The sequence below is a fragment of the Dromaius novaehollandiae genome, chromosome 4, assembly GCF_036370855.1.
Source record: "Dromaius novaehollandiae isolate bDroNov1 chromosome 4, bDroNov1.hap1, whole genome shotgun sequence".
NCBI lineage: Eukaryota > Metazoa > Chordata > Aves > Casuariiformes > Dromaiidae > Dromaius > Dromaius novaehollandiae.
Window position 1 is genome coordinate 52220586 of NC_088101.1, and position 15939 is coordinate 52236524.

Here is a 15939-nt window from a genome sequence, read left to right on the forward strand (position 1 = left end):
ATCTTTTCCCAACACTGCACTTACACGGAATTGATGTTCATGTGCTCAGAAAGACTGCATTAGTTTTACGTGCCCAGCAATGCAAAGATAGTAACCACAATTTTAAAGAGGGGATGAGATGGTCTAAGAGGAATTTGTATTTTCAAGTATGGCTCATATGACAGGACTCGCTGACACACAAACTGCTTTTTTGCTTCACCGCCATATGATGGCACTTTCCTGATGCAGTGCAGGGTTAGCATGGGGCTTGTGTCAACAGTTCAGTCTAGAGTAGCCTACGAAACAGTTTTTCCTTCAAAGCGTTTGTGACCGAAGAACAATGTCACAGCATATGCTTGCACACGAAGTGACAGTGTTCTTAACATGACGAGAAGTTGTTCATCTTAGAAGCAGGCTAAGAGAAAAGGAAGAGGAAAAATGGTGAAGTATGAGAGCAGCAGAGTTTCTGTTTGTCACGAGTCCTGGAAGATAAGATGGGCAAAGATCTGAAGAAGTCACTGAAACTTTCAAAGAAATGTTTCTTTGAAAGAAATGTTCTTCTCAAAGAATGTTTTGAAAATCCACTTCTCATGTGTTTGTCCTTGGGCCCTCCATGACCTAAACCAAAGGGTGTTTCTTTTCAAAAACATACCGATAAATTACAACCTATTTAAAATGAGTATATCTACTTTTATCAAGCAGCTTGTATTCCCCTGCTCCCCACAGGTCGAAAGCCTGGGCAGGACAGAGCAGGGGCTGCCGCCGCGGTGGGGCTCCCGACATCCCAGTGAAGGCGGCTCCTGTCCTCCTAACTGGCCAGCCAGTTCAGTTGTGACTGGAAATGCTCTTGTCCCTGTCCCTGAGGAGCTGAGCTGCTGCTGGCCATTGCCGGCAGTCCACGGTTAAAGTTAACAGCAGAAGGTTATAGCCAGAAATCACAGCCATCTCTTACTTCCCTGCCCTGGAGGACCTGAACTTCTTCTGTCCTGTCTCCAAGTCAGTGAGCAAGGCAGCAGCAGCTCTGTGATCTCCTGTTAACTCTTTTTTGAGCCATAGTTTTAGAAATACTGGTCGCTCCCTGGCATGCGAAAGGGTGACCTTTGATTTTTGTCATTGTGGGAAAATGTACTGTAGTTTGAGGGTATATATGTAATTCCTTAATGTTGTGTATAGGTAGTGGTACGTGCTGTATAGCTGCAGTGGTCTGAGGACCATAAAATGTAGCTGCTGCTAACATAAGGAATATTTCTTTTTTGCAAATATGTGAGTAAATAAATAAGTTTAGCCCACATAAGTCATCAGACCGAGAGTGATAACTCACTGGCCATCTGCTTCTCTCTGCAACATTGTTTTCCTTGCCTGCTTTTGGAGTACAAAAATGTATCCCAGAGAGATTCAGCTTGCCATCTTGAGATACTTCAGTTGTTGCAGTCATCCTTGGGAATGATGCTTTTTACCTGGGTGACATTATGTTGTTTCTAGTCATGAAAATCATGCTATTCAAGAAAAAGTTGACTTCCAAAAAAAGCCAAGCAAACTGTGAGCTCATGCGTAAATTATAAACATGATTTATCCAGTTTTTCAGAATGACTGTTTTGTTACTGGACTTATTTATTTCTAATCTAAAGACAGTAATTACCTTTTTCTTTAAATTTTGGACCCTGCTTGTGCAGGAATAGGTTCAAATTAACAACTAATTAAGTTTCCCTAGGAGCTTTCGGTACCTGACGAATTGACTCCATCATCTGGGAGATGTTCCTACTTGTAGTATATGTAAGAATTTATATTTCTGTTACTGGATATTTCTCCGTAACTGACTCCAAAGCTACACATCTTGCTTTGTAAAGGACTCCTGCAGTTTATCGCCTTTCTTCCTTGAGAGGGCAAAAATAGTTTTCTGAATTTGCTCTACTTTTTTGACCACTGGGATTTTTCACAGGTGGTAACCTCTTTTCTTAAAGATTATTTTACAAATTAGGTTTGCATTACTTACCTGATTGCTCCTGGGGTGGTAGAATATTGCTATTAGAAGGCAGATATGGTGAAATTTATGTTGCTAGCCATATCTTCTCTCGGTCTGCTTGTTCTGAAAATGCCCAATTTTGCACTAACGTTTAAGACTGTTAGTGATTGGGAAGAATGTGGTTTTCTGAAGTGGCACTGATGATTAGGAATCTTTTCAGACATCTTCTGAATCAAGATCTTGTGACTTTTGAAGTGGCCTGCTCAACATCTTAATTTACTAAAATAGGAATCTGCATCATTGTAGTTGTGTGCTCAGAGAGCTCTGTTCCTGTTTGGGTTTCTTTTTCTTTTAAACAGCAAAAAGTAAAATGTGTTGAAAACTTCCTTAACTGGTTACACTGAAACAAGAAGTAGTACTAAAAACTAAAATTAGTTGTGGAAGAAATATGACAGTTCTGAAGAAGAAATTATAGTTCTTATAATGTTATTGGTATGTATGGCATATTAAAATGGACAGTATGTCAAAAGGACTACTCATCAGAAATATATTTTTTTTATGTTACTATCAAAACTATCAAAAATTTTTTACAGTTAATGGGTGGTTGGTAGCTTTAGTTGAGGACAGAGAGTAGTACTAGTAATTTTGTTTTATAGTGAATTTTTTTTTTCTCTTGGACAAACCAAACTGACTGATTGTAATTCATATTGCAAGCAGTGTGAGTCAAGGCAAGCATAAACCATGTCTATGAATTGATGCTCTCTGACTCTTAGGAAAGTCTATGGATTTGATCTCCTCTAACAATAACATACCTACCTACCAGGGCTCTACTAGGGACAGTTTTTGGCTGTGCACCCACCGCAGCCTCACCGCAGGTTAGAGCTACCTGGAGTTTGTTCTCACTTGTTTTCTCCAGGCAAGGAGCCCACCAGTCTGCGTGGCCGGCAGCGATTGCTAGTGCATTGCTTTGCATCCTGCCAGGAAGAGTCAAGATTAAATACAAGGAGCTTTCTTCTTTGCCGGGGCTACATGCAATAGCGCCTGTTTTCTGACATACTTCAAAGTGATTCCCTCATCTTTCTATTGCATCACTGGTCAAACGTTTGGGATCGGGCCAGGGCCTCTTTTAGAAGACCTGTCTTTTTAAGCAGTGGAGTGCCAGTACTGCCTGTGCTGCGAGCTAGCTAGGGCTTGAGTCAATGTGACTAAATTAATGAGACACATTCTTCTATGTACTAGTTTGGCATGTTTTAAAAGATGTCTGTGATCTGTAATCATGGTTTCTATGGTTGTTTAATCATAAAATTAAAAAGCAGCAGTGATACTTCTGCTTATCCTCCTTTACCTTTCCTCCTCCTCCATCCCACCTCGCCAAAGGCATCTGATATTCTGGAGCTTGAAAAAGCCTTTCAGTCCTTCTCTGTAGCTGAAACATATCTGTGGACACGCTTTCCTTCCTGAGCACGTGAAGGTACCCAAATGATACTTCTGTGCACCTAGCAGCAGAGGGGAGCAGCTTGTCAGATATGCATGGAGTCACAGCGGTGGCAGTTTCTGTGGGCTGAGCTATGCTTAGTCGCAAACAACCCAACATTAAACAGCTTGAATAACTTCAAAATGCAGTAGCCTGGTTCTTCAGGATTGCTAGTGATTAACCCAACCACCCGTCCTATGCTGGTGCTCCAGCAACCACCTCGTCTAATGACAGGTTTTGTTAACTCTTGGTCCCCCTCACGACACTGGAGTCAGACTGCTCTTCAGCCTGCGAACATCACTGGGGCAGCCACCTCCTCCCTCGCTTGTGCTCCTTCCCAGTGGCAGGGTCTGTTAACCTGGACAGGGAGGTTTCTAGGGATATCTGATGGAGCATCTAGCCAGAAGTTAACATGAACAGGGCTTGCAAGACCTGACAAGAAGAGCAAAGCAAACATAAGTCTTCAAAATGAATGTAAACTCTTTTTTTTAGTGTTTTTTCCCCCACTTTGAGTTTAAGATACCGAAATGAGGAAGGAGAGGCATTGAGTGTTCAGGGTGGGATAGGGACCAGAAATAAATCTCCTACTGTCCTATTTACCTCTAGGGAAATGGAAGTCAACAGGAAAACCTGATCACCTACCAACAGTGATTTTAAATATTTCCCCTGTGGGCAGTGTTTGGATAGCTGCCTAGGGACCTACCTAGGGAGGATGAGATTTGTTTTGAGGGTTTCTTCTTTGTCATTATTTCCTTGATATGTTGAACCACAAAACTTCACTGATCACTTCAGGCTTGAGCCTGTGTCAGTGGTTGGACACCATTTTGTGTTGCCTGTTCCCCTACCCTGCAAGCAGCACTCTCACAGTTTCAGCTGACAGTACCTTTGGGCAAGGATGATATGCTAAACTGGTGGGTTTTCCTACCTTAAGCTTGAAAATCCCATCCTCCTCTGTAATTACCTGTATTAGTCAAGAAAAAATGCAGTAGAGAAAAGGCTTGTTAGTTTATGGGATAAGAGGGGATAAAACAGATCTCACAGTCCTACTTCCTTTTGTATGCATTGGAAAGCTCTTGGCAGAAAGATCGCTGTTTCCAGTGCAGCAGGGAACCACAGTAGCTTGTATTGAAATAATTGGGTAGATGCTACAGAGATTATGTAATAAAATGTATACATTACTTCTAATTGGCTGGGGTTTTGATAATTGCAATAGGACCATTTATTAGGTAAATAGTTAGTCCTTCCAGATATGAAGTACGATACAATATGCATTTGAGAGATTTATGAGTGCTAAAAGGTAAAACATGCGTACATCGGCAGCTGTTTTCAGCACTAAGTTGTGTTTTTCATTTCATTCCTGAATTTTATTTCAAGAGCTTTAGACAATACAGAATTGAGAACATGGTGGCTGAAAGCAAAGCAAGTGAGAAATGAATATGAAAAGCCTGCATATTATATCTATTTCTTTTATAAAGAATATTTCCTTTATGACCACCTCCTGCTTTGTATTTAACATTTCAAAGAACTTTGGGGGACTGTCTGTAGGCTGTGTCTTCATGAGGCAAGTAGCCAAGGATTTAAAGTATTGTCAATGCTGGCCTGAAGCTGAAAACTGCAGGCAGTTTTAATCTCCGGGTTTTTTTAAACCCAACCTTTTGTGTTCAGATTAGGAGCGCAGGGGGATAGACTTAAGGGGTGTTAGCAGGAGTTTTTTCATTGGCAGTTCAGTAATAGTATCAGGCTTTGGAAATACTTTTTTTCCTCTTCTTTGTTATTTCAGTAATTACTATATGGTGAGTAGAAATCCATACTGTTTTTCTTTTTTTCTTTTTTTTTTTTTTTTTAATACCACAGCAATGACATGGAGATGTGGGCAACAAAAAGAAGTACTTGTTTTTGTAACTTTTTACTCCTTGGGCAACTGAGGACACTTAAATGCCTTCTCAGCTAGTCTATCACTGTTTCAGTCCATGATGTCTGTATTTATTTTCTCTTGGTTCCATCAATTGGAATAATACTAAGATCCATCTTTGGAGAGAAAGGAAAAATAAATGATTTGACATTAGTATCAGGCTCTGACATATCTCCTGAAAACTGCAAGTTTTGAAGAAAGACTACCTGATCTACCTTGCTCTGTTTGGGAGATGGAAAGATTACCTAACATTTCCCCCATCAAGACAAAGATCAAAGACAAGTCTCTGAGCACTGGCTTACGGAGTTTCCTTTGCTTTTTCTTAGAACCTAAGAAATATTTGGTGCGAGTTTTTGTTGATTGCTGGGATATGTAGGGTAAAGAGCACTTTCGAGTTTTTATGTGCAGAATCAAACATAGTTGGTGACTTCTTACAAGAGTTTCTGAGATGAGCACCATAACTAATAAGATTTATGACAGTTGACTTGTGAAGGTATTAAGTTCAGCTCAATAGTGATCAGTTTTAATGAAGACTAAAGACCTTCTAGCTCTTTGTTTTGTGCATAGTTCTTTTAAATAGAATTCTAACAGTAAGAAATATATCACTTTCATGTAAATTATCTCACTTAAGATGTTTGGTTCTTTTGAAAAAGTCTTTTTAGATTTGCAGAAATATTAAGTGGTTCTCCATGCCACAAAAAAAAAAAAAATCATTATAATATGAAAAGCATTTTGAAAGAAAACCTTATCCTATGCTAATGCCATTCACATACTTTAGAGGAAGTAAGTACTCTTTTGTGGTGGGAGTGAGAAATACACTTTTCAGAACTGGAGTGGAAGGTTTTTTAGTTTTCTAATTTGGGACTCTCTTAAATTTTGGACTCTTTTAATTTCACTGTTTCAATTCAGTTATTGCAGTGATATTCCTTTGTAATTAGGTATCTCTTTCTTCATAACATCTGCATATTTTACTTGTTCTATGCCTTGATTCTGGTAGGAAGGCTGCAGGTTGAAACATTTGCACCAGAGACTGCTCTTACATCCAGTGTGACACACACATGCTGTGTTAGAAGCTTTTCTCTAAGCTGAGACCTTGGATGCTGCTCCCTTCTGCTTAGCTCCATGCAGGAATTAAAGATTTTGCACTGATCTTCAGAAAATGTGTTAGGTAACAGTGCTGTGCTGGATATAAGTCCCTATTCATATTTAAAAACAAATGAATTAAAAACTAAGCAAGCAACAATCACCGGTAATGGAGGAGGCTTTAAAGAAAGAGTAGCAATGCTCCCTGTGGCTGGTTTGCTTTCACAGATTGCACTGTTATGTAGGGTGTCACTTACTAAAATGAAAAGTGTTTTGTCTTCTATTGCTGGAATATTCCTCACCTGAAGAATTTAAGTTCCCTGTAAGGTGACAGTAGAAGTTTGGCACCTAGTGTTGTGAAATGCCCTTTCTCGTTCCTCTGAATATAAAAATATGTGCACTGGGGAGGAATGCTCAGAAGAGCTTCTGCAGAGAGGCACGTGCAAGTGGTGCCTGCATAAATCTTCATCAGGGCAGTGGGGAGTTGTCTCCGGGCATATGGGTGAGTAATGTCAGGGCTTCAGAAGCTAGGTGGAGGGTGACAATAAGGCATGGTAACAAGAATTGTCATGGTAACCACCCCAGGAATACACCTTTCCTTGTCATGGGTGCTCCTGGGCATCAAAAGAGAACAGAGATGCTGCAGTGTCCTGCTGAAAACCAGTGACTAATGAGTACTGCCTCCATGGGGGCAAACTGAGTCTGTAACTCTGTGGTCTGGTCCAGAGGACATTCTGGTCGAGAGTTTTTTCCATTATTTTGCAGAAACCTTTGGATCAGGCCTGTGTTGAGTCACCTAATTGCTGTCTGTGTTTATCTCTAATTTTTTTCCCCAAATACGACTCTGTGACAGTGAGACAGGCTATTAAACTAAGACTGCAATAAAATACCCGAGAAGTAATTAACTAACTTTACTGTGAGCTGAGGAATCAATGCTTCTTCACTCCTGGGTATTTATCTTGCTTGCATTCTCTTCAAACTGATGGGTGTGACTATATATTTTCAGTACTACACCACTATTTTGAAAGTCTATTTGAAATAGGCAGAACTTTGGCGCACATATGGAAGTAAATTCATGACAAGAGGTTGTTTACAAAGGGTGGAGTAGTCTATTTTCAGGCTTCCCAACTTTTCTAAGGTTTTAAAGATCTCTGCCTCTTACACATGCTGTATATGTACATTTATAAAATACGCTCACTATATTGCACAGCTGTATAAGCAAGAATTTTTAGAGAGAGCTTAGTATTCGGTTGTTGAGCAAATGCTCTGTGGAGTTATAGCAGGTGCTGGGATTTAGCTCCCTTGGTATGCTGCTTCATTTTTTAAGACTGTCCATCAAATATCTTCATTGTCTCCTTTGCAAACATGGCTGCAGTGTTTTGGTCAGTGCTGTGTGTGGCAAGTAATTCTTGTAGACAAGAATTTAGAATTTAAAATTAATATATTGATAAATAATAGCCATGGAACATGGCTATTACAATACAGTGCCCACTGCTTATAGCTTTCTTTTATTCTCAGTGGATTTTCATTTAAAGGTACGTACCTGATGTGCAGAATCTGCTTGTTGCCTGTGTTTCTGTAGCACTGAGGAGCCCAAATCAGAGCCCAAGGCCTGACCGTGCCAGGTGCTAGCTTAGCAGTCATGTGAGGTGTTACACAAGCATAAGGCAGAAACATGGGCTTTATGGCAGAGTGGGAAGAGATACAGAGATGCACATATTAGTCTTTGAAAACATAGTCTATAATGGCTTTTATTGCTGGTAGGTTCTATATTAGATACTTAGCCCCCTCTCTCTGTTTTTTAACCGCTCAAACCAGAAGGATAGGCTGTCTTTCTGACTTGTGGTACAGCTGGCCCCCATATATCAGTATGTTACTTAAATACCAGGGTACTAATGACATGTGACACCAGTGGAAAACAAGAAAGAGGGGTCAACATTTTGGGCACATCTTTTACTACTGTATACTTTGTAAGAGCAGCCAATGAATGAATTGAGCTGCTGTAACTCCACTTTTCGAAGTTTTCAAACTTTATTATATATGAGGGGTTTAATAAATGCTTGACTGTTTGAAAATCTGTGCAGTATTCGTGGCTTCCCTCCTCCCACTTGGTTTGTACATTGAGGAGTTATAATCCCATCTTCCATCCTTTTAAAATAACATACTTTGGGTCAGTGATAATAGGAGAGAAAAAGCATGCCTCAAAAGAAGACTGTATCCTACAGTCTGTTTGTTTTGGTACACTCTTACATATTTAGGTAGGCTTGGGTGTCCAAATTAAAAACCTTCTGCATCAATTTTTTGTACAGAGGAAGCACAAATGCAATCAGGTCTGGACTGAAAAAATACAGGGGAGTCTTTCTTCTTGTAACAGGAGGCAGGTTTTTCTTAAAAATCATGCGAGTTAAAATAAATACCACAGTGTATAAGCCAGCACATGGAAAAATGAATCAGTGAGCTACAGCATGTGTGCAGCAGCAGTACTGCATTCCTGTCATCACACATTCCCAAAACATAACCCTGAGAGAAATATGAGCCGAAACTGGCTTAAGAGGTGCTGTAATTAAGCCAGGATTACTACCATAGTATAACATGACCTGATAGCATTTTGGAGTTAGACTGAAAACTTGCTTGTGATAAGCTTTGAAATATTTTCCTTTCTTATATTTGGAAGTTTTTTCACTTGCACCTTTGACCTTGAGATTTTTTCTTTCTGTTTTTGGTTGAGTTTCTCAAATGCTCTCTCCAAGAAGAGAGGACCATCTGAGCAAACTGAACTCCCTCCTATCCAATAAATCCATCAAAAGAAGCTGCCTTATTTTGCAGCATGGGCCACAAGCGTGGATAACAAGTACTTGGCTTCTCTTGCATATTTGAGTAACAGTGAGTACTAGCAAGAGGTGACAAATTGATAGTGTTAATGGCAGAAGTCCAAGAGCTGTGAAAGAAGATATGCTGCATCATGAGTTTGCTGGCTTGTTTTTGCCAGTGTATCCAATTACAACGCTTTGGGAAGGAAAACTAGAACTTCCTAAAGCCAAGGACAGTTGCAGCCTGTTGCCAGACCTCCTTAATCAGCAAGGGATTTCACAGAAACATCTTTTTTTAGAATTTGGGTTTTGTTGTGTTTTTACTTTATCTGATAGTACTGGCACATCTCTAAATATAGAGCCACAAGAATCCACACATGAAAATGGTGTGGTTTATATAGTGAACAGTTTTTCTTCTTAATGGATTTCTTAATATTAGAAGTGCAGGTAATGTCTTTTCTCAGGCAGACTGTTATGTACCGCTTAAGATCTAATAAGACCATATATCGCCAAGGCCTATAGTGTTACACCTGAGTTTAATATTTTTCCCTAATTCTTAGTTACATGTTTACCACATCTCCTTTCACTAAACTTGCCTTCTCTATCCTCCTTTTCAACTGCTTTTATGACAGACTTTTCCTCTCGTGGCTTCCTGTATTTTCTGTTCATTCCTCCTCTTTCCTCCCTCTCTCTCCCACTTTCTCCTGCCTTTCTATCCCAGCATGTTGCAGCATCCCATCCTTTACTTTGCCTTAATGTCAAAGTTTTTCATATTGATGTGCTGAGCCATTTCCCCCTTTTGCAGCATGTGGGTTTTTTTTTTAACTCTAAAAAAAGGAGCAGCCTAAAGAGGGGACAAAAGACCACAGCAGACCAGAGAACATCCTCACCTTGTCCCTTGTGTCTGATGTCTCCCTCTTCCAGCAAGCTGTAAAAGAAAGGGAGCACAGCTAGCTCCCCTCTTGGAGGCTCTTTGCAAAATAGCCCTAGTCCACTGTCTGATTTTAAACATTCTGGGAATACCTAGTTTTAGAAAAATAATGTAGGAGGCTAGGGCGATTTCAGAATTAGATCGTTTTGTTTTCATATGCCAAAAAACAACCTGCTCCGTGTTCTACCTGGCTGCTAGTGATCGCAGCCTTCATTAGGGCAAAGTCTTCCCGGTGTCCCAGCAATACAAATGCTGTTTGTCGTCTTTGTTTTTGAAGCTGGGAACTGTGAAAAGAATCTTATCACAGACCTGCAATCCAGAGACTGGTGTGACAAGGTTTTGTGCTGAGTATTCACTGTCCTGACAAAGTTGATTCTTTTGATTGTGTGCGCTTGTCAAATGCCACCTCGGCTGATGGCAATAAAGCAAAGCCATTTTAATTTCCTCCTGGCAAAGGAGCCAGTTGACTATGTGCAACAGGCAAGGTAGTGACAGGGTAAGGGAGAAACCGGGCTTTGAATACATAGTTTTAGAAATGGTGATATTTTTCGGCTGAGGTTTGTAGCTTTCCTTAGCAAAGAAGGGGACCGCTTTCCTCCAGGTGTGCCCTATTATTTTGTCATTTTATTTTATTGTTTGGCTTGCCTGCTTATTTCATTTGAAAACCTCATGCAGTTGGTTCCCAAGCCAGTCAAGCTGACACAGTAATACCAACCCACCCTACTACTGAACTTTGCTACTTTCCTATACGGAAACTTGTTTGTCATGGTAAGGAAGACAAAAAGTTGCCCCTGACTGAAACTTGAAATACCACATTACATGGAGGCAATTACCATATATGCACACAGGCGCAAGCACAGACACACGGGCATCTATATACACACACACACACATATTCTTTTATATATATATATATATATATATATATTTATATAGATACCTCACCATATTGTACCCTGCCATATAAGTATTATTTTTTAATTGAGGAAAAATATAGCCTGTGAAATGGAAGCTGGGACCCTAGATTTTTAACAGCCTATTTGACACTGATTTACTATACTGGCCAGTCATGTCCTTTTTGCTTTTTTTGCATCAGTAAAATAGGGCCAGGCCTGCTTAGCAACTAATAAGTGAGTGTTGAACAAACGTACAAATACAATAGATATTCTTAGTAATATTTGTTTATTCACTTTTTAAAAGGTAACACAGAAGGTTTTCAGGGCTAACATATTGAATTGCTTCTCCAAAAGCATTCAGGCTCCCTATGAATTTGAGCTGAAGAGTGGTGCTCATTAAAAGCCTGAATACGTAAGAATGCTTTGCAATGTCTTAAGTGTACCTAAGCCTGTTTTTTCAAGTTTATAATGTTAAGCCAGTGCCTTTGGAATGGCCACTGTTATGTAGTCGGTTCCAGATAATTACAGAAATTGTTGGGCTAACGGGGAGGCAGGAGACTTATTTTTGGTTTAGTTCAGACATTTTTTCCAGGGTCTCCGTGGTTTATTCATCATCCTAGCCTCACCTCTCCCTCTAATGATTCAGGAAAGAGATGGTACCTGTAGAGCTTTCAGTACTAAATGATAAAAACATCTGAACAAAAAAACGCAGAATCAATGCTTTCTCTTAATTTAAAAAAAAGGGAGGCGGAAATGCAAATAAAAAGCAAGCTTCAGAAACCAGCTCCTTTTTCTCTACATTGTTGACAAGAAGTCATCAGAATCCCATCAGATCAGTTCCTGCTTGGGAGCAGTATTTTCCTGTATTCTTAGTAAGCTCTATCAGACTACTCTTTCCATCTTTCTTTTTAGAATGAGGCAAAACTTTACCAATGTGTTATTTGGTTGTCTGAAGATGCATTTTCCAGACAGGCAAAATATTTGTAAATTAAAGCAGAAATTTCCAACTGTTTCAGTGAAAGAAAATTATGACCCTTCCCCCAGCTGTTAGAACTGACTGATGAAACAGCATTTTTTATTTATTTCAAACTGTATTTATAAGGACCTGGCTTACCGTCCACAAATCAGGAGCCATTAATGGTTAGTAATTCTTCTTTCCCTACCCTGCTCCAATATATCCATATGTATCCAGACATGTATTTTATTAAAAAAAAAGAAGAAGAAAATGTCAAGAATAAAATGATATATTTTTTTCAAAGCCCTCAAATTTTAGCTTTCATTTCATTTGAAGAAAATTATTTCAGTTTGGCCACCGAAGCAAAAATCAGTTATACTCACAGTTTTGTCTCTTTTTCCAAAGAAAAGAGCCAAAACTTAAACTTGGTCTTTAATTATATATTTGATTCATCCCAGTAACAACCCTTGACTTCAAACAATGCAAGAGCAGGAGGAAACTTGCTCTGAATTCCTCTCTTCAGAGGGCAGAACTCTTTCAGATACCATGTCAGAATACTCTTTCAGCTTGGACCTAAAAGGATAACTGTGAGAAGACTGAATACAAGGAACTTTAGCTGACCACAGTAATATGTATCAGTACTGAGAGGAGGCCTCCAAAATGGTTTTTAAACAAATCTCCCCACATTTGGAAAGGAAAAGTGGACTTTGGCTGATGGGTTTATTACTTCTTCCCCTTCCCTCATTTCCATATGAAAATAACTTTTAACAGTACTAGTAGCAAGTTACTATTTGAGGAAAATTACAGGAAGATGAAAATGCATCCTATGTTAAGTGTCCCCAAGGCTATAAATAAGTCTGATGATACCTACACTTGGTAAGTAGAAGATACCATATGTTAAAGTTACGTATTGTATCGCTATCATGACAATTCCTGCAAGTATACAAATTAAATCAATCAAAACTTCTTGAAACACTTCTGTGCACTGTCACTGCTTTGTTACTGGTGTAGTAAAGTGCTAGAAAAGAATTGGATTTGCTTTACCTGTCAGTCGCAGCTGGGCAGGCGGTCCTGTCTGTGCTAGAGCTGTCCCCTGATTTTTCATTTGTTGCTTGTTAGACTAGCTTGAAATCTGTAGTCAAATATCTTTAGTAGGGTATAATTATGCGGAAAGCCAGAACGAGGATCACCGTGATCTTGTTTGCCCCCCCCACCGCCCTGTTCTGCGTTTCTACTTCTTGACCTCATTTTTCCCCCTCATTGCTTATTCCCATTTGTCTCTTGTCTCAGATTATGCCTCTTTTTCTCATGTCTTTTTTTAATGGAACAGATTGATATCTAAGACTGTGTCTAGACTAGGGGAAAGGTTGAATTTAGTTCAGACATAGGTTAATGTGACTTGGCCAGCTATAGTCTATACCTGGCCACATTTGTATAGCTGGAAATGCACAGCCATCATTAGCTGAGCTTCTAGATGGTGGAATTACAGTTTATGCTTGTGGCTAGACCTTCACCTGCATTTACATCTGATAACGCAGGTAGGTTTTTTAGGTTACCCTTAGCTAGGTAGTGCTAACCAACCTACCCAAACCTCAATCTCAGATTGGGAAAGTTGAATGATTCTGGAAGTTCTCCTGACGGTTTTCTGGTTTGAGGAGGAAAACGTGCTCTATTATGAGCCTTGTGTAGGCTGGTGAGTAAATTGTTAGATGAATAAGATTGCATCATGAAAAATACCTTAAATTTTTATTAGTGGAGCGCTCTAGGCCAGTTTTTTTGCCCTTCCTGATTCTTCCTGTTGTTACCTCTCCTCGGTGCATTGGTATCAGTGGAAACCTGTAGTTCCTCACGTCGTTGGAAGGAAATGAGGCTGCAGGAGAAAGCGTCCCCTTGGACTTCATTTCTGAAGTTCCCAATGGGTTTCATTCACGTAATTCCTACCACTGGGAAAGGGGTGGCGGCAAGCGAAGACCTGGGTGACTCTTGAGCACGGGGAGCGCCGAGGGGGCTAGCGCAGCCGTGGACCCGCAGCTCCGCCGCCCGTCAGCGCGGGGACGACGGCGCGAGGTCCACTGGCTTCTGCGTCCCGCGCGCTCGCTGACCGCCGTCCTTTGACCTGCCTGTCACCAATTTTCAATTACTGCCACAATTACAGCTCCACGATTTTCCCACCCTTTTAAAAACGTGACGCTGTCTGAAAGGTTAAATAATTATTAAAAAAACGTAAATGTGACTAATTTATCGAGTTGTGGCCACGCTGGGAAGCCCCTGGGCACCGCCTGGTTTCGGAGTTGCCCCACGGGGAAGCAGCGGGGGTCGCCGCGGCTGCGGGGGGGCCGGACCGCACCAGATCGGACCGGATCGAACGGGGGGGGGCAGGGCGCTGCCCCCCGGCGCCCCGCGGCCCAGGGCCCGAGCGGGGCGGGGGCGGGAGGGGGCCGGGCCGCCCGCAGAGCGCCCGGCTTTGTATGTAAATGCCTGCGCGCTGACTGCGGGCTGGGCCGCCGGCCGGGAGCCCGGGGGCGGCTTTCCCCGTGCAGACGCGCCGCGTAGCGTGAGCCTGGGCGGCTGCCGGGCGCTGCAGTAGCTCCCCGGGCGCGCCGAGGCGGAGCGGCGGCAGCGGCAGCAGCAGCGCAGGCGGGCGGCGGCCTGGCCCCCCGCGCCGGCCGCCCCTAGCGCGCAGCCGGCGGCCGTTGGGGGCGGCGGCCATGGCGAGCCGCGGGCCGCTGCCGGCCGCCCGGGCGCTGCAGGCCTGAGGGGGCTGCGGCGGGGCCGGGCGGGCGGGGAGCGGCGCCGCCGCCTGCGCAACCCCCCCCCCACCCCCGCCGCAGCCGCGGGGCCGGCGCTGCCGCCGCCGCCTCTCGCAGCGCGCCGGGGTCGCCACCGGGGGCCGCGGGGTTTTTTCCTGATTTGTTTGGGTCTTTTGTGCGGCGGCTCGCGGCTGGCGGAGCGCTGCCGGCTGAATCGGGCTATTGTTCGGAATCCCGGAGCTTTCACGCTGCAAATCCTCCCCCCCGCCCGCCCCGCTTTTTTTGCCTGAGAAGCCACATAATGTGTCTTTCCTCCGCACGAATCTGGAAGCTATAAGCTGGACTGATTGCAAATGAAGTGTAATGCATTGTGGGACGTGTGTAAAATTGGATCATTCGAGGGGAAAAAAAAAAAAAGGAAAAAGGAAAGGAAGGGACCTGCAGCTCGCGCCGTAGAAGAGGTAGCGGCAAGATGCGGACAGGTTGCGACCCGGCGGTACCTGCGCTAGGCTGATGCCAGGCCGCGCGCGTCCGGCGAGCCGCGGGGCCCGGCCCGAGTCGCTGCGGGACGACTAGGCTCAGGTGTCCTCAGGATGAAGAAGACGCGGAGCACGACCTTGCGGCGGGCCTGGCCTAGCTCCGACTTCTCCGACCGGGCCTCGGACCGCATGAGGTCCCGCAGCGAGAAGGACTACCGGCTGCACAAACACTTCCCACCCGCTTTTATTTCCCAGGCATCACGGGGCTACATGACATCAGGTTGGTAACATAATTTGTGAGTGTGTGTGTGTGTGTGTGTGTGTGTGTCTGTCTGTGAGCGCTTTATTGCAAGGAGGCCGGTGCGGGATGCGTGTGTGGCTGGGGAAGGCTGCGGTGGTAGGTACGGAGGGGAGCCCGCAGCCGGGAGCGTAAGTTGTTATGAATAATGCAAAAAAAAAAAAAAAAAAAAAAAACCAAAAAAACCCACATCCACCATTTTGTACCTCAGCAAGATTTGCAGCAGGGCTCTTGCAATATGGTGTTTAAAATCTCTTAGTCAAGTGAAATAAATGCATGAAAGAAACGGTCACATCCCTCTGTCGTGGAAGGGCAGCTAAAATGACTGGGAGCACAGAGTGCGGAGCCCTTTGCTCCTTTTGTGCGGAAAAGCATGTGCTGAGTATTTACTACTGCCCCACACATTCTG

General features: G+C 42.8%; 1 protein-coding gene across 3 annotated transcripts in view; it reads left to right on the plus strand.

Annotated features, from left to right (window-relative positions):
* The window catches only part of STOX2 (storkhead box 2), a 154126-nt gene that overhangs the window by 59401 nt on the left and 78786 nt on the right, over positions 1-15939 (plus strand). The window contains exon 1 of one of the 3 annotated variants that reach the window (XM_026105173.2): positions 14453-15512. The exons of 1 other annotated variant lie outside the window; for it this stretch is intronic. In XM_026105173.2, the coding sequence (XP_025960958.1) occupies positions 15347-15512 (166 nt within the window). In that variant the 5' untranslated portion in view covers positions 14453-15346. Of the gene's footprint in view, positions 1-14452; positions 15513-15939 lie in introns of those variants that run through there. One more of the 3 variants, XM_064511021.1, reaches the window with a different exon arrangement.